The sequence below is a fragment of the Aptenodytes patagonicus genome, chromosome 3, assembly GCF_965638725.1.
Source record: "Aptenodytes patagonicus chromosome 3, bAptPat1.pri.cur, whole genome shotgun sequence".
NCBI classification, from domain to species: domain Eukaryota; kingdom Metazoa; phylum Chordata; class Aves; order Sphenisciformes; family Spheniscidae; genus Aptenodytes; species Aptenodytes patagonicus.
The window spans coordinates 107,020,744-107,047,146 of NC_134951.1; the positions used below are offsets into that span (position 1 = coordinate 107,020,744).

Here is a 26,403-nt window from a genome sequence, read left to right on the forward strand (position 1 = left end):
GCTATAAAGGAAATCAGAAGTTCTGACAAAATAGACAATGTTTGCAGACCTCATTCAAATAACACAGCTTTTTTTTTTAAAAGGACGTGCAAAATACATTTGTATCTTTGAAAGAAGACTTGGGAAACCAGGTTGATATTGAAATTCTCTTTTGCTGCGGATTATCAAATGGGAATAGGAGCTTCTCTTGAGAATGTTGTAAAATGAAGGTTTTGGAGGTTAGAACAAGGAATGGAATAGTCCCAGCTAGGATAGGGCTAGCACAAATCATGCCTGTGGTGAGCATGAGCTGTATAGAAATTCAACACTGATTCTGTAAAGGGATGAGCAGGCCAAGGAATCTTACCAAACCTCTCTATCATACATGGCTTTGGCTACTGTTAAGCATCCCTTATTTTTAAGAGCACTAAAATTTACTAAATTAATCCCCCATTCATCTTAAAAATCCAGGTGACTAACGGAGGGCAACTTCCAGACAAAGTCTTGCATGGCATACTACAGTACTGACCATAGGCTAAGTGATTAGCACTTTGCCTAGATGTTTCTGGGCTCCAAGTTATTGTTTGGATGGAGTGAAAGGCTGTAAATCAATCAAAAGCTGAAATGACCGCTTGAAATGTTGAGTGCAGCAAGATGTCAATCAAGTAGGAAAACTCTGCTTTCAGAAGAAGAGATTTGTGTTGGAATACACTGTTTTTCACATCGCATAATGCCTCATTTGCGTTTCTCAGAGAGACCAGTTACTTTAGCTGTTCCTATTTTATCCACAGAAGTCTATTGACCCTATCTAGTCACACATGCTAGATTTCTCAATTGCAATCTTAGTGACTTCTCACAAGATGATTTAATTTTTTGGTTTTGCTCTTAACATATGTTCGCCAAAGCCAATGATTCCGTTATCCATCGCATTTCCACACAACCAGGACAACTTTTGTGTATGAACAGGGGGCTCCATTCTTTTTCTTTGTAACAAACTGGGTACACCAACCTCAACTGGCTGTGGAGAAAAGTGATCTGAATGTGGTCTCACATGTGCATCTTCTAAAAATCTGAAAGATTAAAAGCACAGTGAAAACCAGTTATGCTTAAAATGATGTGTTTGAATGGGAAATTACTTAACTTTTAGCAGTGATGTATAAACAAACTGAGTAAGTACCTGTGCAACTCTCTTTTATTTTCATTATTGATGTCTGCTGATTTAAATGATGGTCTGCCAGGGGAGGAGCTCTTTTTTTGGGGAGGAGGATTATAATACCTATGTTTTACAAGAAAAGATTGGTGTGATGTATTTAAGATTTGAGGCGTAAAACGCTGCTTCTTTTCTGTGAAGTAAATTGAATGTTTGTCAAGGAGGTCCCCAGAGTAAGTTTTATTAAAAGAGTTTTGAAATGCCTTCTTCCTGTTGCGACTGCCTAAATGCATGCGAGACTGCAGAAGTGGTGAAGCAGATGATCTGTCTGTACTAGAGTTGTGAACAGGAGGCTGAGACAAAGCATGCTGACCAGTGTTTCGGATAGTCTTTCTTGCAGTAGGAGTTGGCATCAGAGTCCTTGAAGTGAGCTTCTGAAAAGATACAGAGCGGGGCTGCTCTCTCTTTGTCCTGGAACAGTTGTTCCGACCAGACATCAAATATAGGTGACCATTTTCCAACAGGGACCACCCCGCCTGTAAGTTAAAGAACAAAATAACTGACAGAAAAATCGCAAAAGCAATTCGCTGAAATGAAAACAGTGTCTCCTACAAATTGATTCACACGGGAGGAATTTTAAGAAACTGTTTTCAAACTGTCTCAAGTGGTCTAAATGACTTGCTGAGTTTCAGGAACCGCAGTTAGGAGGAAAGCCACCCTGCCACTGTGCTAGAGCTAGTTAACGAGTGCCTTTTCTAGTTTCTTTTTCCTTCGTTCTCTTTACAAGGTTGAGGTTCCTAATGACAAATAGTCTTGGGAAATTACAGAAATTCCGTTTTGCTTGCCAGGGCCCACAGAGGGAGAAGAGGAGATTTTTTTTTTTTCCTTCCTTGGACGTTGTGCATTCTCATCTATGGCGCTGACGTCTCAATAGCAACCTTACAGCCCTTCTTCAATGGCGTCTTCTATTCTCTCTCCTCGTATGCCCATGCAGGTGTGAGCATGACTTGATCTCGTGAGTTTGAAGTCAAAGAGAACCACTGTTATCCTCATAAATACCATAGGTGAAATTGTGACCTAGCATTTTGCTATTTATCTCAGTGGGAGCAAGATTTTACAAATCAAAATAATGCACGTTTGAATTGGATGATATTCTTTATAAACAGCATCACTGGTAATCTAGTGGTAAACCCACTATAATTCTCAACAAATAGAAAGTTTTACAGTCTAAATATAGTCTGCTGAGGAATTTTTGCCCCAGAGAGACTCTGGACTATGGCACAATGAAATGTTTTGCAAGACTTTGTCTACTGAGGCAAGGTCCGCTGGCAGAATTTGGTGAAGAACAGGCCTACTCATGCTAGCATGAGGTTGTACAGTTTCTGGTATCTGGCAGAATATATAGAATTAGGATTAATTACATTAGAGTCTTGCTTTTATGAGTAAATACCATTCTGAAATTCAGAGGATACTGTAAAACAATGTAAAGTTATTGCATTGCGTTCAGTGGGAATACTAAGAAAATCATTGGGATTTAGTTCTCTTGAAAATATTGTGTAGAGAAATCATCCTAACAAGAATGTTGTCACACACGTCAGCAAATTATTTCAATAAATTCACTCAATTTTTTTTTCTGGGCACCCATGTAATACTTTGTTAAAATTCTAATTCCATTTGCCAAAGGAGTAAAGAGAACGTGTGTGGGTTTGCGAGTGGCATGTGCACATTCATGCTGTCAGCGCAGGGACACGTTTTGGTCATGTACATGTAGCCATGACGTGGGTACCTGTCACTGTAGGCCATGTAGGGATAGCAACAGTTAGATGAGAGGATAGCTGCCAGTTGGCAAAACTGAGAGTCAAATATTATCTCTGTTGACTAGACTATAAAAAGCCACACTGAATAAGCCTGCGCTTAACTGCTGTGTTACAGGCGCTCCCCAGCACTTCAGAGTACAGCTAACTAGGGGGAAACCGGTCTCTTTCATGCGACTCAGTACTACCTGTGGGACAGGTCCTACGCTGTCAGAATATCACATACCTTCCGCTGGCTTGGAGAAACACTTCTGGAGTTGAACGGTGAGGCAGGAAGACCATGTACAAGATCCTTCTTATATTTCACGAGGGCTTGAATTAGTCTGTCTCTTTTCTGCTGATCCTTGTCTGTACATGTAAATATGTAAACACAACCCTTTCCAGTTTAATCAATGGTCAAGTCATAGAGTATTACTTTTCATTCTTCTTTTTACCACTAAAGACTATTCTGTCTCCTCCTCTTAATACCAAGTAGCAGACAGAGAAGACAATCGCTCTACTTTTTACAGCTGGCACTTGCTGCTTCCATGCTCAGCACACATCTCAATTTGAAATAAATGCAAGCCAGGACGCCGTTACATCACTCGCACAGTAAGTAATGAGCTACTGGAGGGATAAGAGAGCATGGCAACATTTTGTTTCCACCTCCTGCGCACTCTTTCCCCTATCCTAGACAGGAGCTGAGGCAGGTCAAAGCAGAAGAAAAGCTGAGGCAATCAAGTAAGGATTCAAGTCTATGTACTAAGAGCTGAGTGACCAAAGTCAGGCTGCCACTGTGGTCTGTGCAGACTGTAATGCCGAGAAAGTGCGCTTTCTGTATCAGTCAAACTCAGGCTGAAAAGAGTAGGGTGACACTTCTGCTAGCACCCCATACACAAAAAGGACAGAAACAGACCTAGTCCTTCGGATCTTCAAATCTCACTGAAAATATGCAAGTGAGAGTAGGTATAAGGATATTTATTCTTATAATAAGCATTATTAATATATTTCATATTATATAGATTATATATTAAGTATTATAAAATAATAAGAAGAATACATAGGAATAAGAAAGGGATAGGAGTTACCCAAGACCACAGAGGCCCACAGGGGCATATTCATGGATAATGCAAAGCTTCTCACAATTCACCGTCCTTTGTCAGAACCTTACTTTTAGCAATGCAAACAAGAATGATGCATGACCAAAATTTTCAGCCCTTTTTACCTGCCGCGTTCCTTCCAAGCGTAGCTCTGAGGAAAGGGATATGAATTGTGATGTGCAACAACACCTTTCTCTTTGTAGATGGTGTTTAAAAAATAACAGCCCCAGCAGTTCTAGCTGAAACTAAGGATTCACACACAAAATATCAGTAAAGTGGGGTCCACTGAGGTCCTGCAAGCTGCATATGGCTCTTTTGGGTTGCAAATGCAGCTCTGTCACAATTTCCTTGCCCTGTGGAGCTCTGGCACATGCTGACGTGTGCCAACATGTGCCAGTACTGCCAGGCAGGCCAGCAGAAAGACGTGGTCTGCTCCTTCCCCTCTGGGTGCAGCTGCAGAGACTCCACAGTCAGGCAATTCTAGAGGGCTAGCAAGGCTTCAGGTGAGCTGGTGAAATGTGACTTTTGGCCGTGTGATGTTACTGTGAATAATATTGACTTATTTCTGACAAAATGCACGACTGGTTCTTGATTAGCCTAAGGCCCCCTTACACTGCTATTGTGGCAATGTACTAGAACTTACGCTCACAATATGCTGCAAATTTTTTGCTAGTAAGAAGCAACTCCTCCTCTGAAGTGATGTAATTGCAGTGTGTCTCACTAGTAATGTGACAGAATAATGCCTGAAACCTGGCAAAGCAGTACTTACTGCAGATTTTTTTTGAGGGGGAGATGCATCAACCTGAAGTTAGTATTGCACATTTCTGAATTAGCAGAAGGATTACACGGTTTTAGTTAGTCTTAAAGTAATATTTGTTTCGGAAAAGGAATAGCTGAGACTTTTTTTTAAATAAAAACACCTAGATACTGCACTAAATGGTTGGCTCCACCAAAGTTTGTGATGGCTCTTGTATGGGGCACACCATCTCTTGACAATTGCCCTGTAAGGTGGCCTCAAGGCTGTGGCCTAGTCATTTTAAATAACAGATTTCACTAACAGCTAAAACCAATATATAGTCTCCCGAGGCATGTAATCTGGCTTTCCACTCTTGCATGGACATGAGTTCATAGCATCATCCAATTAAGAAAAACATGTTGACAATGCTAAATCCTATTTGGATGACTGGGAAGCAGGATTATACAATTCACTGGAACAAATAACAAAATGTACTTGCTCAATTGCATTCATGCTGAGATTAATACCTTCCCCTTTTATCTAGGTTTGTACAGTGCCCGATCAAAGTACCCCCCAATTCTGATTAAAGACTTTGTATTCTGCAGTCATATGAAAAATAACAGACAAGGCAGCTTGCTGTAGTGTCCGTGCAACAGTACGGCCAGTCAGGATACCTGGCTTCTTTCATGGCAGTGCAAATGACTTGTGAGGCCTTGGGAAAAAGTGACATCCGTGCCGCTCCGCTCTTCTGCGTGTGCAGGTGAGGCAGGTCAACATCTGTCTACCGGAGGCATGGCTGAGCCTTCACCAAGCCTTGCCAAGGACAAGAAAATAAAATGTTCCAAGTCAAAGAGCCACAGGTTTTAAACAGACTTTGTCTAGTATTTCACTGATATTTTTACTATAAATACGGGTTATAAATATGCCACGTGGCATTAAGCCTATTCAAACAAGTACTCTTCCGCTGCATTATAGTTTTGTTTTGAGTAGTTAGCAAAAGCTCCTGGGCCAGAACGTCTCCTAGCAACTCTCCTTCCCCTTCCCTAATAGACGCCAGGTTTCATTGCCCAGACTGTCAGGTTTTGTATGTGCCTCAGCCACGTGAGGCGGACTGAGGGGTCCTGCAGCACATCCTGGTTTGCTGACACGTCTGCTGAGGGATTTACTTGCCTCACTACCTTCTAGCCCTGCTCTCTCCAGTTTCTCTTTTCTCATTACTATTTTTTCTCGTTCACGTTTTTCCCTACGCCCCTTCTCATGATTCCAGGGTTGCAGAGTCTCACCTGCTCCCAGTGCCCATCAGCTGCCAGTAATGCTCCAGGTTGCTTCCTTTCTAAGCCTCTCTCCTCCTACACTTCTCTTCCCAAAAAAGCCTCACCCCGTGGTGACCTGGCATGCTCCCCAGATGTGTGAATGAAGGGGCTAAGAGTGGAAGTCATTCTTAGGTTTTCAGGTCACATTGTTGGCTTTCACATGTACTCCTTACAGTTCTGTTTGAAAGTCAGCTGCGACCATGCCACGCTGAGCAGCCTGGCCCAGCCACATGGACTGCCCATCGGCAAGAGCAACATAAGGAGGGAAGGATCACCTGCCTGTTCTGCCTTTCTCCAAATACTTTTTAATAACAACTAGCAATGACCAAGAATGAAAAAGAAAATAACATGCAAACTTTGTATCCCAAATGATAGGTGATGGGTTTTTTTCTTTTTCTTTTAGAAAAGCAAAAATTAGACATCCCTTGCCTTCTGATCTCATGTCCTAGCTGAAGTGTTTAAGAACTGGCTGTAGTTTACCATTAAAACCATAACTGGGAATAATAACTGGGAGGGAGGCAAGGTTTCACCTATAGAAGCATGTCATGATTTAGTGTGTCACCTGAATCCTCTTACAGGTCATGACTATTTTTATTCCTGCAACAGCCAGTATCTCTTGACTACCTCTTTGCTGCTTCCCAGGGAATAGAATCATGTGGTATGGCCAGTGCAGCAGTTATTTAGGCAAATGCATTCAACAGCCTTTCTGTTAAGCTCATTTATTTGCTAATTTATCATCCTTCCTACTGTGGCAGGCATTAATTTATCAGTGCTATTGTACAATTTCACTGGCACTTGTACTGGTACCTGGTACTTGTCAATGTGACAAAAGTACAGAAAATAAAAGGGATTTAGTTGAAATCTGGTCCTTTTAAAAACACAGGAAGATTCAGATACTATAGCCCCCACTCTGTTTTCCTGGCAGTACTTGTTGCCTGCCAGTTAATAAAACATCTTGTCTCTCCTTTGCTGCTGTGTGAAAGGCCCATGTACAAAATGAGCGGACACAAACTTACTCAGCATAGTAGAAGCAGTTTAGCTGATAATATTGGTCAATCAGAATGAAACAAACTAAATCACTTTTTTTTTAAATCTAGTGCCTTTCTGTTCTACTTATCTTTATCTTAAATGGTAAAAAAAGCTGGCAAACACCTTAGACTGATTCCACAGCTGCCTCCTAAAACAGAAGGTTATTTTCAGGTCTAAGACAGAACATTATAGCCCAAGTATGAAGATGGGATATAAAGCCGGAACAGGTTTCCCCTAAGTTGTTTACCAGATGTTACAAAACTCAGTGATTATAGTTAGAAATAGAATCCACACCTTGGCTCATGCCTTCATTTTTGGCTCGCAGTGGGAGTTCTGGTTTAATTCCTACCAAGTGTTTTAAAAGAGTTGGCTGATGTTTAACTCCTGATGAGTTTTGAAACAACAAGGAAGTTTTCAAAGGACTGTGGGGGAAAAAGAAGAGTAAAAGTGGTAAATGAACTCCAGGCCTGTCAGACTGATATCAGTCCTGAGCATAATAACTGAATGGCTGTTACAAGACTTGGCTAAAGTAAATAATGTAAGCAATGCCAATCAAAAAGGTTTAAAAAAAAAAAATCATAGTGCTAACTTGATAAGAAAAAAAAGAGAGATTCTGATTGCGGATGAATGAGATAAAGGTGTCGGTTTAAAAGACTTCTGTAAGCTCCCTGGCTTTGTTCTGCATGGCATTTTGACTAAAAAATTAGAACACTACAAAATTACATGTGTTTACAAAATGGCTAACTGGCAGATCAGAAAATGTAATTAGAAGTGAGGACTCCTTGCAAGGCAGGTGTTTCTAATGCAAGGATCATTTTTGGTATTATACTATTAAATTATTTCTTTCAGTTACCTGAAAGAAAACATAAAATCATTCCTCATAAAGCTTGAACAACTACAGCTGGGGAACTTGTGAATAATAAAGGGGTGGTTGACTGTAACAAAATGATCTGCATCGCTCAATGAGATAGATGTAGGCAAGCAGATGTAGGCAAGCAGTATACTTTTCAGCATGGATAACGGAACATCTCTGTTCAGAAAATGCAGGCTCTTACTTAAAGGAGGTGAGTCTTACCTGGAAATCAGTGTCACTGAAAAACATTTGTACCTTTTCCTAGACAAACAGCTGCCTGTAATTTCCCACAGTGACAGTATAGCCAAAACTAGTGTAATATCCTTACCTATAAAGAGTGGAAATCTCAAGTGTAAGTACAGTGAGCCTTGACTGCAGTTTCCTTTGACAGGTGGATGGCTGCTGCTGGAATTACATATCCTGCTCTAAAACTTTACTAAAGAAGCATTTATAAATTGGGAAGGATGCAGAGAAGATCCATCAGAATGATGATGGGCTCTGAGCAACCTGATTTAGTTGAAGATGTCCCTGCTCACGGCAGGGGGGTTGGACTAGATGACCTTTAGAGGTCCCTTCCAACCCAAACTGTTCTATGATTCTACAATCTATGATTCTATGAAGTCTGGAAAACGCTCTTCATGGTGACAGATTTAAGGAGCTGAATGTATTTAGTTCCTCAAAAGAATGGTTAAGAAGTAACGTTATTCCAGCTTATAAGCACCTATAGACAGAACAGAAATTAAACAATACATTTCGTCAAGCAAAGATTTACCATGACTGGACAAATTCATCCTAAAAGACAGGCATATGTTCCTCATAGCCTTTGGAAGCAAGTTAGCCTTTGGAACAATTTAATGAGAAGTGGGATGTAAATAAATAAGGTTTGGGCATACTTCTAACCCCCTTCCCTCCCCCAACTCTGTAAACCAGCAATGAACGGAGAGAATACTTAGGGAAAAAAAAGGCTATATAACCGCAACAGTTTATTCTCACTGTGTCTATGAAACTCTGAGACACGTGTCAGTCATCCTGGATCACCTATGAACTTCTCTGAAATTTCATTTTTTTCTCAATGTTTGCTGTTTTTGTTAGCTGATGTAATCTCAGATTTTGGGCCAGTGCAATACAAAGGGATACAAAGACAGTTACTTGTGATGTTCACATCTCTGGGCCAAATGCTGCAGTCTGCACTGGTAATAGTTTGTCTGGTGTGGGGACTGCTTATTTTGGCATTTCAGAGCAAACAAGACCATTCCTTCAGCAGAAACCAGTGGTAAGTAGGCTCAGGTGCTTAGATATGATTTCAGATGCTCTTTGCCATGCTACCTATCGTTATGAAAAGCCTATGTTGGCACATTAATCTGCAGGACGTGAGTGTTTTTTAAGCCCCAAGCTCTGGTTCAGCATTATTTGTTTTCATCAATATTTAAATGCTGCAATACTCTCAAGTGAGTGGATAACAACAATTTTATAGGGGAAGAAAAGTCTCTGAAATGCCAGATATACTCAGGAAACATTGCTAAGCGACACTGCCTGTTGTTGTTTGCCATGTAGTTTTCTAATCCTGTGCCAAATTCCGCACGTTTTGCTCATGCTGACATTAACGGGAATTTCCCCAGGAGGAAGGCAAGAAGGAATCGGCTCTCCATAACAAACGACCCAATCCAGCACTTCTGAACTGCTTGAAATCTTTGGCCATAACCCGTGTCTGCTGTGACTGGTTCTGCCTTACTAACAAATTCATGGACATCAATGGAGCTGACAGCACTTGACACAGTTCCTTCATAGACCGCATCAAAATGAAGAAAGAACACACTCTCTTCTCTTATTCAAGCAAAGACAAGATTTGGCATTTGTTTTACTTACGTAGGGGAAGCAGTCTTATTTGTCTTAATCTTTTAGTGAGTATAAATAAGATATATTCAAAAGGTGAGGTTCACAGCTCTGTAACTACCACCCGCTCTTAACCTCTACGTATTCACAACTTCCTGCATAAGCAAATAAGAGCAAACTGACACTCGGAGCATCTCCCATTCTTGCAGCCTGTTTCTCACCTAAAGCTTGTTTCAGCACATTTCTGATACAAAAGGCCAGATCTCTCTCCCTCCCTCCTTCCCTCCCTCCCTCCCTCCCTCCCTCCCTCCCTCATGTCAGTACAGATTTACAATGGTAATTTACACTGTGAAAAGGTGGTCCAACAGAAGGATACATCCAGCATCATTGCTTTTGATTTGTTAAGGTTCTAAAAATTACTAAAAATTGGTAAAACCTCTTTAGCCAAGCTACAGATTTTTATCTCTTACCTGAAGCCAACAGGCAGCAGGTGGAGGGGCTGCTCAATTGTCAACTCTGCTTCATGCCAAGGAGCGATCAGGAACTTTTTCTAGAATTTCTATTACTTTGGCAAACAAAATTTCCTATAGCTAAGTCACTCGTTATTTGAACTGATTCTGTATTTTGTGGTGAAAAGACATTGTTGGTAAGGCCAGAAGTAGAAGTCATAACATCTGTCTGCAGATCACTGACAGGAACGTACAAGCCTCTAGAGGGATAACGGCACTTTTTTTGTACTGATACCGTACGGAGGTATTCAAGGAGGAAAGGAATTCTAGAAGCTGGAGTACAAGAGAAATGTCAAGATGCTTCATCCCTGTTTAAAGTACTGACTGATTGCTGACGTATGCTGCTTTCTCCTGTGGCAGTGGAGTAGGAATGCGAAGTTAAAATAGTCAGTGCACAATGGTTATGACAAGACTCCTGCTCTCTGCATCCTCCAGTAGCTCCCACTACCTTCTTCCTCCCCTTTTACAAATACTCCTTTCAACGCTGCTGACTCTGAAATTGATGGGAAGGATGGTTTTGTGATTAAAGCACTGCGGTAGGACTTAGAACACTATCATTTAATTCCCAGCTCTACAACAGGCTCCAGTGTGATCACAGGTATGTTAATTAATCTCTGGTGTCTTAATTTCCTCCGTGTAAAAGAGGGTGATAGCACACATTTACCCTGTTCTAGCTGGTGCATCATTTTGGGCAGATATCCCCGGAAGATGATCTTTAAACTGTGCAGTGGCTGCCGTAAAGGAACTCAGATCCCAAATGGAGCTGCTAGCATAGTGTAGGATTCGAAGTGTGAGAAGAAGAATTTATGAACCAGACTAGTTGTTTAATCATTGATAGCTGAATGACGCAGCGTAATCATACATTTGATATTCCCTTCATTGCAGCTCCCTTGTAACGGTGATATGCATGTTTATTTTTTACAGACTGCAAAATTTATTATTGAAAACCATCTCGGTAACGCTCCATAAACTTGCAATGATAGAAAATTGATGTTTGCATATATAAACACATTAATTTCCACTGATTGCTAAATGATCTATTCAATTGCCCAAGATTAGTGACAACTAAGATTCTACATCTGTAAGGATAAAATTATGTTTATATAATTGACGGTATAGATTATTCACACAAGCTGTAGATAAAATGCTGCAATTTTGTATGTCTTTGAACTGTCTGGGGAAACAACTTGTTCTTTTTCACAGGTGTTACAGTCTTGAAAGTCTCAAAGCAACTTTGTTTTAAACTGGTTAAAACCCAAATGGAAATTATTATTTTGACTAATGGCTGTCTCATGCAGAGAATTAGAAAGGGAAAAACACAGGTTATAAAAAGACCACTATGTGCCATATCTAAGCACTTAAGTACTCTGCTGGTACACAGAAAAATAAAATTCCTCTTAAAGAAAGCTACTATTCCTTTTTCCAATTACTAAAGCATGCGTTTCTGCACACACTTGTATGTACGTTTGGGTTTCATGTTTATAAAAATGAGTCACAGCACGTGGAGCAATTGTATGATCAACACTCCATAAAAGGTGACCGAGAAACAGTCACATGGCCTCATGTACTTACATATAATATTACTTGTAATTCCTTTTGGGTAAATGTATACACTCTACTCCTAAAAGTGCAAGGGAATTGTGCAGAACATACAATGGTCTGAATAGCTCATCTTGCCATTGCAAGTAGTGGACCTTGGTTGGTAATCAAATCGTAGCTCAACAGAGAGGAGAAGGAATGGCTTTGTCTGAAGACCAAGATCATGGAGACCTAAAGGTGTGCCCAGAGAGCCAGATTTACTTTAGGTCTTCCTTCAGGAGATTCTTTAACTTGGGTAGACTGAGGCTGAAGCACCTGACCACTTCCTACCACAGCTTCACCGTGCTGGTGTGCTTATTTTGCTGGGCTGCTACCCAATACTCTGCTAATGGAGGCAGAGCAGATACTGCAAAACTAGGAGAAAAACAATACCTGAGAGCAGGCCTTGGTGGAGTCGCTCTCATTCCTGGAATGGGAGAGTAGGAAGAGAACTAGGGGAGGGTGCCCTGGACCACCACGCTTCCCTGGAGTGGTGGACTAAGTCTGATGGAGCCAAAGAGCTGAGCTTTAGTAAGGGATTTTCAGAACTGCAGGACCAACTAACGATTTGGGTGGCTCATTTTCCTGTATGAAGTGTGGGTTACCTTTATGGATTCCTCTGTTTAGGGCTGGTTTTGATTAATCTTTCATGAGTGTTAAGTTTTTCCTAGTTTCCTGCCAGCTCGTCTGGGACAGCTTCATGTGCACATCAGCCAAGGTTTCTGCTCCTCTTACTGAGCTGATCAGCCTCAGGAGATCTGACTCAAACTTGGGCTTTGTGAATCTGGGGCAGAGCATCATAGTATCATGGAAATCCTGGTTGGAAGACACTTCTAGAGCTGGCTGTGGGAACACTGTCTCATGCTTCCAAGGTCCAAGAATGTAATTCAGCTGCTTATTATTAATGAGTTGTTAATTATTAATCCCTAATAACTGAGAAATTTGGAGGACTTCCTGGGTGCCACAGGTAAGTTTAAGTCTCAAGCTCAGTGCTGTATAAATAAATAAGGTATCCGATTTCAAACAAAGTTATTTTGAATTTTCTCCTTTGTTGGGGTAGAAACAATGCCTCAAAATGGATTTTTTTTTCCCCAGAACTTTCGTATTTCCATTGCAACAGAAATTCTTCTTTTTGATCGCTAAGACACTTTTCTGAAACCTGGTCACTGGCGTGTTCAGCAGCACACCTTATGCTCTTGCCATACTCATTAGATGCTCTTTCTAGCAAATGTGGTTTCTGCTGAGTAAGAAATGTAAACATCCTCCTAGTCAGACATTTTGCATGCTGGGATGGCCAAGGAATCACTGTTTTCACAGTAGTTTCATAAGTCATGGTGCTCTCATGACTCTTACACCTCTGCTTAATTTTATCTCCACAAGAACGCTTATGATGATGAACTGTATCTCCCATATTCCTGATCTCTGATGCATCTCCAGCTAATATATCTAGTCTTAAGGCAGGGGGCAGATACATGTTTCCATCCTTTGATGAGAGCTGAAAAATGGACCATGATTCCTAGCACGAGAACACCAGAGATGCAGTCTTACTGCCACAACAAAGCCAGCTCCATGCTGGAGAGAAAGGACTGCTCAGGAGACTTCATGTTAGCTGTTTCTTCCTAACTTTTGTTATAAGTTTGTGCAATTTCAACAGCATTTCAAATGTTACTGTGGCAGTAAAGAGACAACTATTATTTCACCCTGGTATCCAGTGATAGGACGTGTGGGAACTGTTCAAAGCTGTGCCGGGGAGGTTTAAACTGGACATTAGGAAGCATTTCTTTACCGAGAGAGTGGTCGAACACTGGAACAGGCTTCCTAGAGAGGCGGTTGATGCCCCAAGCCTGCCAGCGTTTAAGAGGCATTTGGTCAATGGCCTTAATAACATGCTTTAACTTGGTCAGCCCTGAAGTGGTCAGGTAGTTGGACTAGATGATCATTGTAAGTCCCTTCCAAGTGAAATATTCTATTCTATTCTATTCTATTCTATTCTATTCTATTCTATTCTATTCTATTCTTCTATTCTATTCTATTCTATTCTATTCTATTCTATTCTACTCACACAAATTGATGAAAGCTGGCACTTGCAATGCTTTATAAACCGTATTTAAAGGTCATTAAAAGAAATTTTACATGAAACAAATTCAGCTAATTCAGTGACACTCTTACTAACTGCAACATTAGTAACTTCATGAAATCTAAACCAGCAAAAAGCCCAATGAAGCACCAAATTTAAAACAGTGCCCTTCTAAACCCTAGAACTGAAAATCCAAGATATACCTGAAGACATTCAGGAGAAAGTCCTATACATTGCATGTCTCCCACTTTTTCTATACAGTTCTTAATCTGAAGTGCAACGGTACAGACAGCTTGTGAAATGGTGCATTTTCAGATTGTCAAAAAAGCTAATTATTTACAGTGTTTTATGTGCAGTGCATTTATTCTTAAAATGAAACAAAACATTGCACACGGTATTTTCTTCTGTCTTTTCAGAACTAATCTTTGTAGCTGTTTGAGTTTTTATCTTTATTTTAATAGGTTTGCATATGTCTGCATCACTACCGAGTGACCTGAATTTTCTTCTTGCAGCCTACCATTGAAACGCGTGGTATCCAACACAGATCACACATTTGGAAAACAAGGTTATACCTATCTGAGTGTATGGATTGAGAACAGATAAGAAATTATACTGCATCAGAATGTGTATCTGTCAAAGTTCAGATAAATTTCAAGGTTTTAAAAGCACACCACACTTAGTAACTAGTAATAGCAATAGTGGGAGATTGTTGTGGGAGAAAATTTTACATGAAAAGAAGAAAACGCTGTAATCTTGTACTAAGCAGAAAATTATTTTTGTCCTCCTATTATTCTAGTAGGCTGGCAAAAGAGCCTTCATTTATTTTGTCTTTGAATATGCAAATGATAAACAGAAGCCTATTTTTGTAGGCATAAAGTCATTTTATACTGCTCAAATGATTTGCCCATCGACCCCATTAGCAGCAAATGTACCTCCATTGTGCTACTGCCCTACTTAATACTTCAGAAGACATAAGTTCTGATGCACCTTTTCATTGTGACTTAATGGATAAAGGATAAATTTTGAGTTTTATTCTTCGAGCGACAAAAATTCTTTTGTCAAGACAGACATTTCTGGAGCTAACCTGTCAGAAAAAGGACTTAGCTGATACCTAGTATCTTTTCGTGAAGATAACTGGTAAACGACAAAGGTGATTTGCATTTCCCCAGCGGGCTACTAACAAAAATGATATTGGGTCCTCACTTTCTCTGACTGCGAATCTCATGTTATGGCTTCTGTGTGCACCAGGAGCCTTGTACTCACATGGGCTTCAAACTCCACACAACAGTACAGTCCTGCTTAGCTGTGTAAGAGGAATACCGTCCTAAGAAAGCATTATAAGAAACACAGATAATGTTTCCCTCTGATACATTATCTAGGAAAACTTGCTATTGTAGCTAACACAGGTAGCTGAACAAATTCTGTGTCCTCTTGATCTTCTCGTGTAGGTGAGATTCTACTCCTCATGCACTTCTGTGTCAGGATCATCTCTCTGTCAAACTAACATTCTCAGAAAGCTTTCTGTGGCATTTCTTTCTGTTACTACAGCACTGTTTTCATAAAGTGGTTAATCAAAAATACTAATTTTAAAATTATTATATAAAAGACAGCACTGAAAAAAGAAAAACATACTGTTGAGCATGAGGAGTTAAAAAACAAAAAGAGAATTTTGATTGTGATGTGTTATGATCCTGAACTTGTTCTCTTGCTCTTCTATACTGAAGATCTCATATGATACATTTTTCTGAATCTTTTTGGGCAAGAGTTATGTTTGCCTTCTTGGCTTGTGTGTATCTTGCTGGAACAACTGCATCTCACCACTGCCTTTGAACTATCTTTGCTTCCAAGTACATTATACCCTGCTCAGAGCAATAGCCTGCTGCAGATCTCTGATACATGGTTCCCACTATGCATGCACTGTGGAAAAACAGAGGCTTTCATTTTTCCAGCTTTTTAAATTTCATTTTGAAATGGGGGGTTTCTGTGTAGAAAGGTTATGTGCTCTTATGTATGTAACTATCAAACAGAGAAGTAGCATATGCCTCACAACCTGGTGAATGAAGAAAACTAAACACATTCCAAAGTGAATGCTCTGTGTCCGGGGAAAGGGATGAAAATATTGATTTTCATCAACCTTTCTTCCTTTCAAAAAAGGAAGGGCAGGAGAGACTCTGCCTACACATTGGGTACTGCAGGCTTCAGCCAAGAGGTGGCGTTAAGGTGCAGTGCAATGTTCTCTTACCAAGACCCCATTCATTCCTCAAAACCTGTTTTAACTGTAGCATGCCTGATGCCCAGAGATACATGAAGCAGTTAAGGAAATGAAAAATACAGTGTGGATTAGCAAAGAATTCAAAGGGCCAGCGGTCTGAGTTTAGACTGGAAAACTAAAGCAATTTATGCCTCCAACAACCATGTTGCTTAAAGTGTGCGTATCAGAGAGTTCCCCATGCAAGTTAGCATGCATCTGTGCAAACATGAACCAAGTGCTAGGTACAGCTATTAACTTAGATACTAGATTAGATACTACATACTAGATACTATTGTCTTAACTACAATGATGTATATTTTTGGCACGTATATGCCTCTTCAGAACACCTTCATTGTAAAAGAAGGCAAGTATTTCCAAGCCAAACAAATGGAGCCAGACCTATTCTGGAAACAAAGCAAAACAAAACAACTCACATTTAACACTGGTATGCAAACTCTTTGGTGCAGATGTATCAACAGCAGCTGTATTAACAAAAAGAAGGTTCAGTCCAATGAAATGCTAACATCACAAATAATCATACAAAAATGGATAGAGATGAAACTGATCATGCTAAGGTGTTGAATTCCCTGTGGAAATGTGGTACCAGTCTGCATAATATTAGCATTATTAATAATGCAGATCTACAAACCACCAAATCCTATTGTTTCCCTAGTGATGTATACTATTTTCTTCCTATTTCCTGCTATTATCTTCGCCAATGGTCAGCTCTCAAAAGCTAGCATAGCTTAAATGTAGTGAAGTTAGTTGAGTTACACCAACTACAATTACATCAACTGCAATTACACCAGCTGAGGATTTGACCCCTTGTCTTTATCTGGGTAAAAGCATAAGATAAGTGCTTCAGCAGTGCTGTTGTTGGTTCCGTATCAAACCTGGGTCTGAATTTTGTGGCTTTCACCCATCTTTACTTAGGTATAGAAATAAGAGCCAGTACAGCTACATTTATTAACCTTCATTTTAGTTTACAATTTAAGAAAAGCTGTACTAATTTTGTACTGGCATCTACTGCTACCCAGGGATGAGTAGCACAGCTGCTATCAGCCAGGGGAAACTGCCAAGTGATGCTCTAAGAGTGAGATTCAAGTTGTCCCTAGGCTCAAGGTCATCAGTTCTTCATCATCTTTCTAGCAATAGGAGTTATTGCTTATACAATTACATAGGCAGTTTTGTACACAGCATTTTCTGTTATTCGGTCATTTGGTTTTCATTTTTAAAGGTTAAATCAAGTGAGCTTCAAGGAACCAAGCCCTGTCACTCTACTGCTGCACAGTCTTCATTAAGTCATGTGTCCACACAGGAGATGGTATGGATGTTAATGGAGCTGTATGTCTGATTGCACGTACCTGGATATAGCTGAGGTATATGGAGAAACACTATTCTTGACTGTGGAGGGAAAAGCAATCACCTAGAAGTTCAATATTCCAGTTTCATTTGAAGGACATTGACTCCATTTCCACCCAAAACACTTTTGTGATTACTGTCAAATGTCACAGCAATTTGGAGTTTGTACAAGTGCTCTAAACAACGTTTCAGACATGCAGGGCTAGCTACTGTCTGGAGTGAGGCCAAATACATTGTATTTAAAAAAGCAGCTGTATTTCAAAAAGATTGGAGAAAATTTAGAAGGATACCGGAGAAGGCCTTTAGACAACCCTGACCAGATTTTTCAGAGGCACAAAATCCCATCATTTCCTCTAAGGATGTACCGAACATGTGGCAAGTCAGCACATCAGAGCATCAAGGTATGTACAGAAAAGAACCTTGGTATCCTTGCACCATTGCAGTTTTTAATATGTATGCAAAAGTTTAGCTCTACAAGGAAAACCTGTAGAAATGACGAAGCACTATAATAAGTGAAATAAGTGTTTTAATATTAAAGGTTCCTGCTCTAGTACACTCCAAATATGACTTTTGAGAACTATAAGTTCAGATGGTGAAACACCTAAGAATTAGAAATTTTAGCCACTGGAAATTTTGATTAGCACCTACTGTGAGAAGCTCTTTCCAGCTTAACTGAATTCTGCTACAGACAAGCAGGACTGACATTTGAAAAAAGAAAATTGAAACCTGCTTGGGAACAAAGCACTTGGCTCCTTTTATGCCAAGAATATCTTCTGTAGATTTTCTTCTGAGCTTTAAGAATGCAATAGACAAAAAGACTGCAAAACATCTTTGTTTTCTTCCTTTTATTTTTTGATCTTTGCTCCCTCATTTAGGCTTCACCAGTTGAGAATAAAACAAATTTCAATTATATACGGCAGTCTTTGCTGCTCTTAATTAGTCCTGATGCTTCTGTATATTTATGAGCAATGCACTAGGATGTGAATTCTACAGTCCTTAGAGTCCACTGTTTCTGTGACATTAGCCATGCAAAAGCAAAAGTCACTGAAGTACGAAAGTATACAGCAGCAATCCAGCCTCCAGCTCCCAATATGAGTGGGATGGTCATGAACGGTAGCACGGTGGAGGTCATGAAATTTTTAAATAGTGGTTCTGATACCATGATAAAAAGATGCGCTAGATTTGAGCTAGGTGGTTTAAGATAAAGCACTTGGCACTGCAAATTGATGAAAGGATTGGCCTCCTGGCAAAAAATGCAGCAGCAATCATCTCATCTATTGTTCAACAGCTATGTATTATTATAAAGCTCACTGCATGTTATCGGTGAATTGTTTGGTTACTGGGGCCTTGGGAGCCCAGGGACTGGAAGTCTTGCAGTAACCTAACTATGGCTATGACCATTCAACTCCAGTTGTTTTCATCTGCACCTGAAGCACCAGGAAGTCTACACAGCTCCAGACAACTGACGGAGGACTTTTTTTTATTCCAAATTCTCTTTCTAGCAGTTTGCAGCTATTTACAGGAGGGAGAGTATTTGAAAAGCCCTCTCAAACATGACTGCATGCTGATGGAACTTCCCTCTAGGTTATTTAGGACTGACACAGTAACTTTCTAAACATCAAAAGCTGTAACCTCACTGTTACTCTTCAGTGGTTTCTCCCGATTAAACAAATACCTGCCCTAGTTCTCATTTTACCTTTCCTTCTAGTCAACTGCCATATACATCTAACCAGAAACCATTATGAAAATAACACAGGGGAGTGAAATAGTATTTCCCTTCCTAACATGAACTTGTCATTTTGTGAAGCAGTTTGACTCTGTAGACTTTATGCTTCTCAACAGTTAGGATTGCTTCTCCCAAGACAAGGTTACAGTTCCAATTGAGTGTTCTACGTATCTCCTCTTTTAGGGCACACCATGTTATGCCTCACTTTTAAATCCTCCTGTACCTCTTGAGTTGGTGACAGGGAGAGGGAGGAAAGAAAGGGGAAGAAATTCAGCAGCCAGCCAAAACTAAGGGCAACAAACATACCCTTGACTATGATTTCATCTTTCAGCTACATAGATATTGTCATCATTAAAGACTGTACATACCTTTGGCAGACATCAGTTTCTTGTAATGAGCAGCCATCTGAGCTTGAATGATGTACTGGTTGGAGAGCTTGCAGGAAGGTCTGGGAGAAAAAGCTGGGAGAAAAATTTCATGACCTCCACCGTGCTACCGTTCATGACCATCCCACTCATATTGGGAGCTGGAGGCTGGATTGCTGCTGTATACTTTCGTACTTCAGTGACTTTTGCTTTTGCATGGCTAATGTCACAGAAACAGTGGACTCTAAGGACTGTAGAATTCACATCCTAGTGCATTGCTCATAAATATACAGAAGCATCCACCCGAGAGTGCTGAGGGAGCTGGCGGAGGTGCTCGCCAAGCCACTCTCCATCATTTATCAGCAGTCCTGGTTAACGGGGGAGGTCCCGGAAGACTGGAGGCTTGCCAATGTGACGCCCATCCACAAGAAGGGCCGGAAGGAGGATCCGGGGAACTACAGGCCTGTCAGCCTGACCTCGGTGCCGGGGAAGATTATGGAGCGGCTCATCTTGGGGGCGCTCACAAGGCATGAGCGGGACAACCAGGGGATCCGGCCTAGCCAGCATGGATTCATTAGAGGCAGGTCCTGCTTGACCAACCTGATCTCCTTCTATGACCAGGTGACCCGCCTAGTGGATGAGGGAAAGGCTGTGGATGTGGTCTACCTGGACTTCAGAAAGGCCTTTGACACCGTCTCCCACAGCATTCTCCTAGAGAAGCTGGCGGCTCACGGCTTAGACAGGTGGACTCTGCGCTGGGTCAAAAACTGGCTGGATGGCCGGGCCCAGAGAGTTGTGGTGAATGGAGTTACATCCAGTTGGCGGCCGGTCACGAGCGGTGTTCCCCAGGGCTCAGTACTGGGGCCGGTCTTGTTCAATATCTTTATTGATGATCTGGATGAGGGGATTGAGTGCACCCTCAGTAAGTTTGCAGACGACACCAAGTTGGGTGGGAGTGTTGATCTGCTCGAGGGTAGGAAGGCTCTGCAGAGGGACCTGGACAGGCTGGATCGATGGGCCCAGGCCAACTGTATGAGGTTCAACAAGGACAAGTGCCGGGTCCTGCACTTCGGCCACAACAACCCCATGCAGCGCTACAGGCTTGGGGAAGAGTGGCTGGAAAGCTGCCCAGCAGAGAAGGACCTGGGGGTGTTGGTCGACAGCCGGCTGAACATGAGCTGGCAGTGTGCCCAGGCGGCCAAGAAGGCCAATGGCATCCTGGCCTGTATCAGAAATAGTGTGGCCAGCAGGAGTAGGGAAGTGATGGTGCCCCTGTACTCGGCCCTGGTGAGGCCGCACCTCGAATACTGTGTTCAGTTTTGGGCCCCTCACTACAAGAAGGATGTTGAGGTGCTGGAGCGTGTCCAGAGAAGGGCAACGAGGCTGGTGAGGGGTCTGGAGAACAAGTCTGATGAGGAGCGGCTGAGGGAACTGGGACTGTTCAGCCTGGAGAAAAGGAGGCTGAGGGGAGACCTCATCGCTCTCTACAACTACCTGAAAGGAGGTTGTAGCGAGGTGGGTGTCGGTCTCTTCTCCCAAGTAACAAGCGATAGGATGAGAGGAAATGGCCTCAAGTTGCGGCAGGGGAGGTTTAGATTGGATGTAAGGAAAAATTTCTTTACTGAAAGAGTGGTGAAACATTGGAACAGGCTGCCCAGGGAAGTGGTGGAGTCCCCATCCCTGGAGGTATTTAAAAGACGTGTAGATGAGGCGCTTAGGGACATGGTTTAGTGGGCATGGTGGTGTTGGGTTGACGGTTGGACTCGATGATCTTAGAGGTCTTTTCCAACCTCAATGATTCTATGATTCTATGATTCTAAGAGGGAAAAATCTTAGTTCATTCAACGGGGCAAGAAATGTCTCGGGCAATAATGGCTCTGAAAACATTTTAATATTTATTCTCTCCTGCTTGCAATAAAGGCAAGTCAATATTCATTCATTTATTTCAAAAAGTAAGGGTAACACAAAATGTAACATGAAAAAGTGGTAAATTATTCTTATTTTGCATAGTTTTGAATACCTGAGAATTATGGCTTGCAATAAGTAATGTATGAGCCTTGGATATTATAGAACTCTGGAGAATAGTACAGGATCTCACTGTTTAATATCTGATATAATAAAAAGCATTTACATTTTGAAAGATTTAATACTAGAAGGTAGGACAAAGTACTGTAAAAAACTGCATATGAATATTTTACCTCTTGGTAATACCAGGCCTACCTTTACCACTCTATAGTGAGGAATATGGACTGGATACACACAAAGACAGAAGTAGGGCCAGAAAAGGAGCCAGGACGTAGAACAGAAATGTGTTACGCACAGCCTGACCATGACAGTCCTCTGAATCTCTAACCCACAAGACAGATTAGGAAGAATTTGTCTCTATATCTGACATAAGTTCATTAGCCCAGGAAAAAAGTCAAGAAGCCGATAAGCATTTACTTGTTTTAAATTTTAACCTGGTAGCGCAGCTGAGATAAATCATTGTCTTTCAATGTGTTTCTGAACAAAAATATTATTTCTGGATTCCTTCTCAAATCATCAGACAGGATTTGTAGATGGAACATTGCTAGCAAATAATATTAAAAAATAAACAGAATACTGGAGATCAGAAATCTAACGTGCCTTTGGCCTTCCATCCACAGACACAGAATAGCCCTCACATAGAGATAATCAGCCCATCCGACCTGTTCAGATTTGGCTTTCTGACACAATGAAGTAAAGGATTGTTTCATTGTTCATGTCCCCAATATACCATTTCAGTTAACTTGACTTATTTTCAAAGTTTTTATTGTATTTTGAAAGAACAGGAGACATTGGGTTGAGAGTCTGGGAATCAATCCTTCTAACCTCGGTTTGGCTGCTTTCTTGCTGTGTTGCTTTTCCTTGTCTAAATCTCTTGCTTACCAAGTGAGACAGTGCTACAAACTGTTTTTCACTGCCAAGGAGTTTGACTACATCCACTTTATTGTATCATCTTCTGAACAAGCACCATAAGAAAGAGCAGGACACAACACCTAATGCCATATTTATTGCTTCATTTAGTATTATTTACTAATGTGCTCCTGCAAGTGACTAAAAGCCTGCCAGAAGGGCACTGGCATGAAGACCTGCTTTCAATAGCCTGTCCAGGAGCAGCATCACATCCCAACATGACCAGCAGGAGAAAGGTGGTGCTACTTCTGCTCCAGGACCATCCATTCTGATTGTTCTTCGAACACGTAGGCACAGCCAGAGTGCTTACACCATGACACAAACAGGTGCAGAGACATCAACAGAAATAATGTTTCTAAAGCAATGGAGAACTTGGTGCAAAATTATGACCAAACTGCATTTATCTCTTGTCTCAATGAAATTTAGCATAAGTAGTACAGGTGCCACAATGGAATCTGATGCTTGAAGCAGACAAATATAAAGCTCACGAAATTTCTAATCATGAGCATTTACCATGTGTCCAATTTCAATCAGGGAAACCACTCGTGTGTCAGTACCGTAGTAAAGAAATCAAATAGTTAAAATCAGTACTACTCTGTTTCACAGCTTTTACGTGCTTGAGACCAGTAGTTATTCACATCCAAAACTTTGAAAACTTAATTTTTTTCATGAATTTTGCCAATTGTGCTGGAACCTCCTGCTGGCAAAAGCAACTGGAACAAGCTCTTCAGTAATATCCAGCGCCATCCCTAGCTAGTGTAAAGTGGGACAGCTCTACTGAGTTCAAGGAATGGCAATGCCCTAAATCACAGCAGCTAGAGGCTCTTGTCACTAAGGAAAAGAAAATAGTATTTTGGGAAATGCCCCAAATCTTTCCCTGATCGGCAGTGACAGCCTGATTTCAATATACGCAGTGAAAAAGACAGCATGACAGAAGAACAATGTGATAATCCAAACAATATCAGAGGATTAAAAAGGGATGGAAAATCCATTTATAAAAAGAACATTCTTCTCAAAATGAATTACCGCCCCAAATTTGAAATGCTGAAGATATACAAGGCACTACTAGTTTAATCTAATTCTTTTTCTTTCATAAAATCTAACTCTATCCTGTGTCCAGAAAATTATTAACATTGTGCAATAAGTAGCGTTGTGGTTATTCCTATGTAAGGAAAAAAAAGTAAATTCTTTTCTTTGCCAGAGACTTTCTGTTGAACTTTGGCAAGTCATTTTGTTTTTCTGTGTCTCAATCTCTCTCAAAAGAGGATATGAAAAAACATATCCATTTCTCAAAGAAGATGTTTTAAGGATAAAAACAATAAAATGGGGAGATTTAGTGGGTGCCCATCTAAGTACTTCCCACCCCTAGAGAGGGTGATCTTATTTGAGCTCATTGGAAAGTTCACACTTTTTAACACTTTTTTTTTTTGTTTTCTTTTACATCTTTGAATAACTTCAAATTGAGGGAAAAGTTAAACAGAAATCTTCCAGGAATTTTAAGTAGCCCTGTTATGAGGCTCTGTTGACGGGGCAAACACACGACAGGTCAAACTGAAACAGCCCTTTTGTGCGCTGTAAAGACAGGCAGGGTTCTCAAGCCCATGTCTGAACAGAATCAAACTTCTGTATTTTCTGCTGCCTTGCACAGATCTCATTTACCTGCAACAGTTAGCAAATTGCTTTATCCAAGTTTTCAACATTTCAGAGTTTCAGCATTTTCTATATATGAGCATAGATCTACCTACAGAAAGTTGCCTGCTTTTGAAAACCTTTCTGAACTCTGAGTACTATTGTACTTTCAAGACATTTACATCTTGCTTCTATATATGAGGAAAGATCTCCAGGACACACAGATCCAAGAACGAGCAATAACGAACAGTGACAACTCTCTCAACACTGACTCTTTTTATTTCCTATTTTGTAATGACTTTCCTAGTAATTTATTATATTATATACACTAACAATGTGTAGTTGTACGATGACTAATTTACCTAGTTTCCACTGATTGAATTGCAAGAGATTACTTCTGCAAATCATGTCTGGAGAATATATCATGTCCAGAGCTATAATGTCATATCATAAATCCAGTCGTAGCAGTATTAAAGTTTGACTGATACACAATGACAGTAATAAAACATGTCTTTTCCATGTAGCTGAAAAACAAAAATATGCTTTTGAAACACACAAGAGGTGACTTTGCTCCTCACCAAACTGCTAATTCAAAGCCACTACTTTTTGTCTCTTATAGGAGCAAAAAAATGCATGTTCTCAAAAACATGTCAACTATTTTACTCTTTAAAAGACTACTGTGACTGCAGTGCTGCTATACCGCAAATAGTTTATCTTTATACCATTGCTAATTGCTAAATCCTACAGGTGGAAATTTCACAACGTGGGGACAAAGCTACATGTACTTATAATCAACAAATAAAAACTTTTCAGTGGTACTTAAGCCTCAAAAGCTTGGAAATATCAAATTCTCATCTACCCTTCACATTACTGGCAAGCGGGAACCATCTCTGCAACATCCTTGGCTTTGCCTTTTGTAAACTGATGATAGAAGTATCTACCTAGCATTGCAAGGAAAGAGCTACCTCGCAGCATAAGCAGTAATTCAGAGTTATGGTCCTGCATCCATTTGTATCTGTCTACTTCCTCATCCTGTATTTATAGCCTAAATTTGGAGGGGAGAGGGACCACCTTTTCACTCTGTGTTTGTCTCAGAGAGTGTCTCAGAGAGTTTTTCTCTGTGTTTGTGCAGAGTGAAATGCCTCTGACTGCAGCTGGGCTTCGTGAAGGGAGGGACAAAGGACAAAAAGGACAAAAATGGCGGGCGGTGGTGCTAGCGGTGGTGGTGTGTTTGCCAGCATCTAATTAAGGACTGAAACTGTATGGATCTGAAGAAGGTGTGGTGGAACAGCATTTCTGAGAAGGGAAGCGTCAGGCAGAACAGCTTTCTAGCAATTCTTCTACAGGTGCTTGGCAAAGATCCTGACCAGGAAAGCTGCTTGCCTGAATTAAGAAGGTGAGATTTTTGTAATAGCAGATATTAGAAGCACTTTTCTACTTTATATTGTTTCAATAATAAAATATGTATTTTTAATGATCTCATAATATTCAAGCTGTTACTCCAAAATTGGAGCACATAGGCACCTCTCAAGTAATAATTTGAATACTTACGGCTACTTTTGAGACTCATGTGTCCTCTGAAAGGTCCCATCATGGAGTACGTAGGCACCATGGCTATCTGGGACCCTTGGTAGGGAAGGAAAATGTATTGGTTACATATTACGGAAGCATTAAGAAATCTGATTATCTTTCTGCAGGTCCTATGGGGATTACAGAAGAGTCATCTCCTGGCCAGAATGCTACACTACAACTGACCCAGGTATGAAAAGGCTGGCACTTTCGAGTTTCCTTTCCTTGCCAGATTACTTCTGTTTGTTTTAATCCCTACCAATTAGCATGACCCTTTTGACCAGATACTCTGAGAGAAAATTCCCTGTTACAACAGCATCTACATGGCAGTTTTCTGCAGGCCACAAAAATGAGCCATGGCATTGCGCAAATGTCACATATTTTGCAATCTGAAAGATCGTCTCTGCTAAACATAAATCTTCAAGGCAAAAGAAGGAGCAGCTCAGTATGCTACTGTGCTGCTTGTGCCTAAGGGAAGCAGGGGGTAAAAAAGCATAACATTAAAGATTTTTCTAAAGATATTCCACGAAATAGTATAGGCGCACAGCACAGAAGCCAGACCTAGAAAAGCCAGGCCCAACACAGCAAAGTAAGCAAACATGCCCCCTCTCATTTCA

The 26,403-nt window shown here is 40.8% G+C and overlaps 1 protein-coding gene across 1 annotated transcript in view; it reads right to left on the reverse strand.

The window, feature by feature from the left end:
- LOC143159086 (spermatogenesis-associated protein 7 homolog) overlaps positions 1 to 25,829 on the reverse strand; it is a 40,086-nt gene extending 14,257 nt beyond the window's left edge. The window contains exons 1-6 of the mRNA XM_076335566.1: positions 25,769 to 25,829; positions 19,658 to 19,750; positions 16,636 to 16,683; positions 3,170 to 3,291; positions 1,157 to 1,665; positions 903 to 1,049 (exon numbers count right to left, since the gene is read on the reverse strand). Coding sequence (XP_076191681.1) covers positions 903 to 1,049; positions 1,157 to 1,665; positions 3,170 to 3,291; positions 16,636 to 16,683; positions 19,658 to 19,750; positions 25,769 to 25,829 — 980 coding nt within the window. The remainder of the gene's footprint in view (positions 1 to 902; positions 1,050 to 1,156; positions 1,666 to 3,169; positions 3,292 to 16,635; positions 16,684 to 19,657; positions 19,751 to 25,768) is intronic.
- Positions 25,830 to 26,403: the final 574 nt, after the last annotated feature.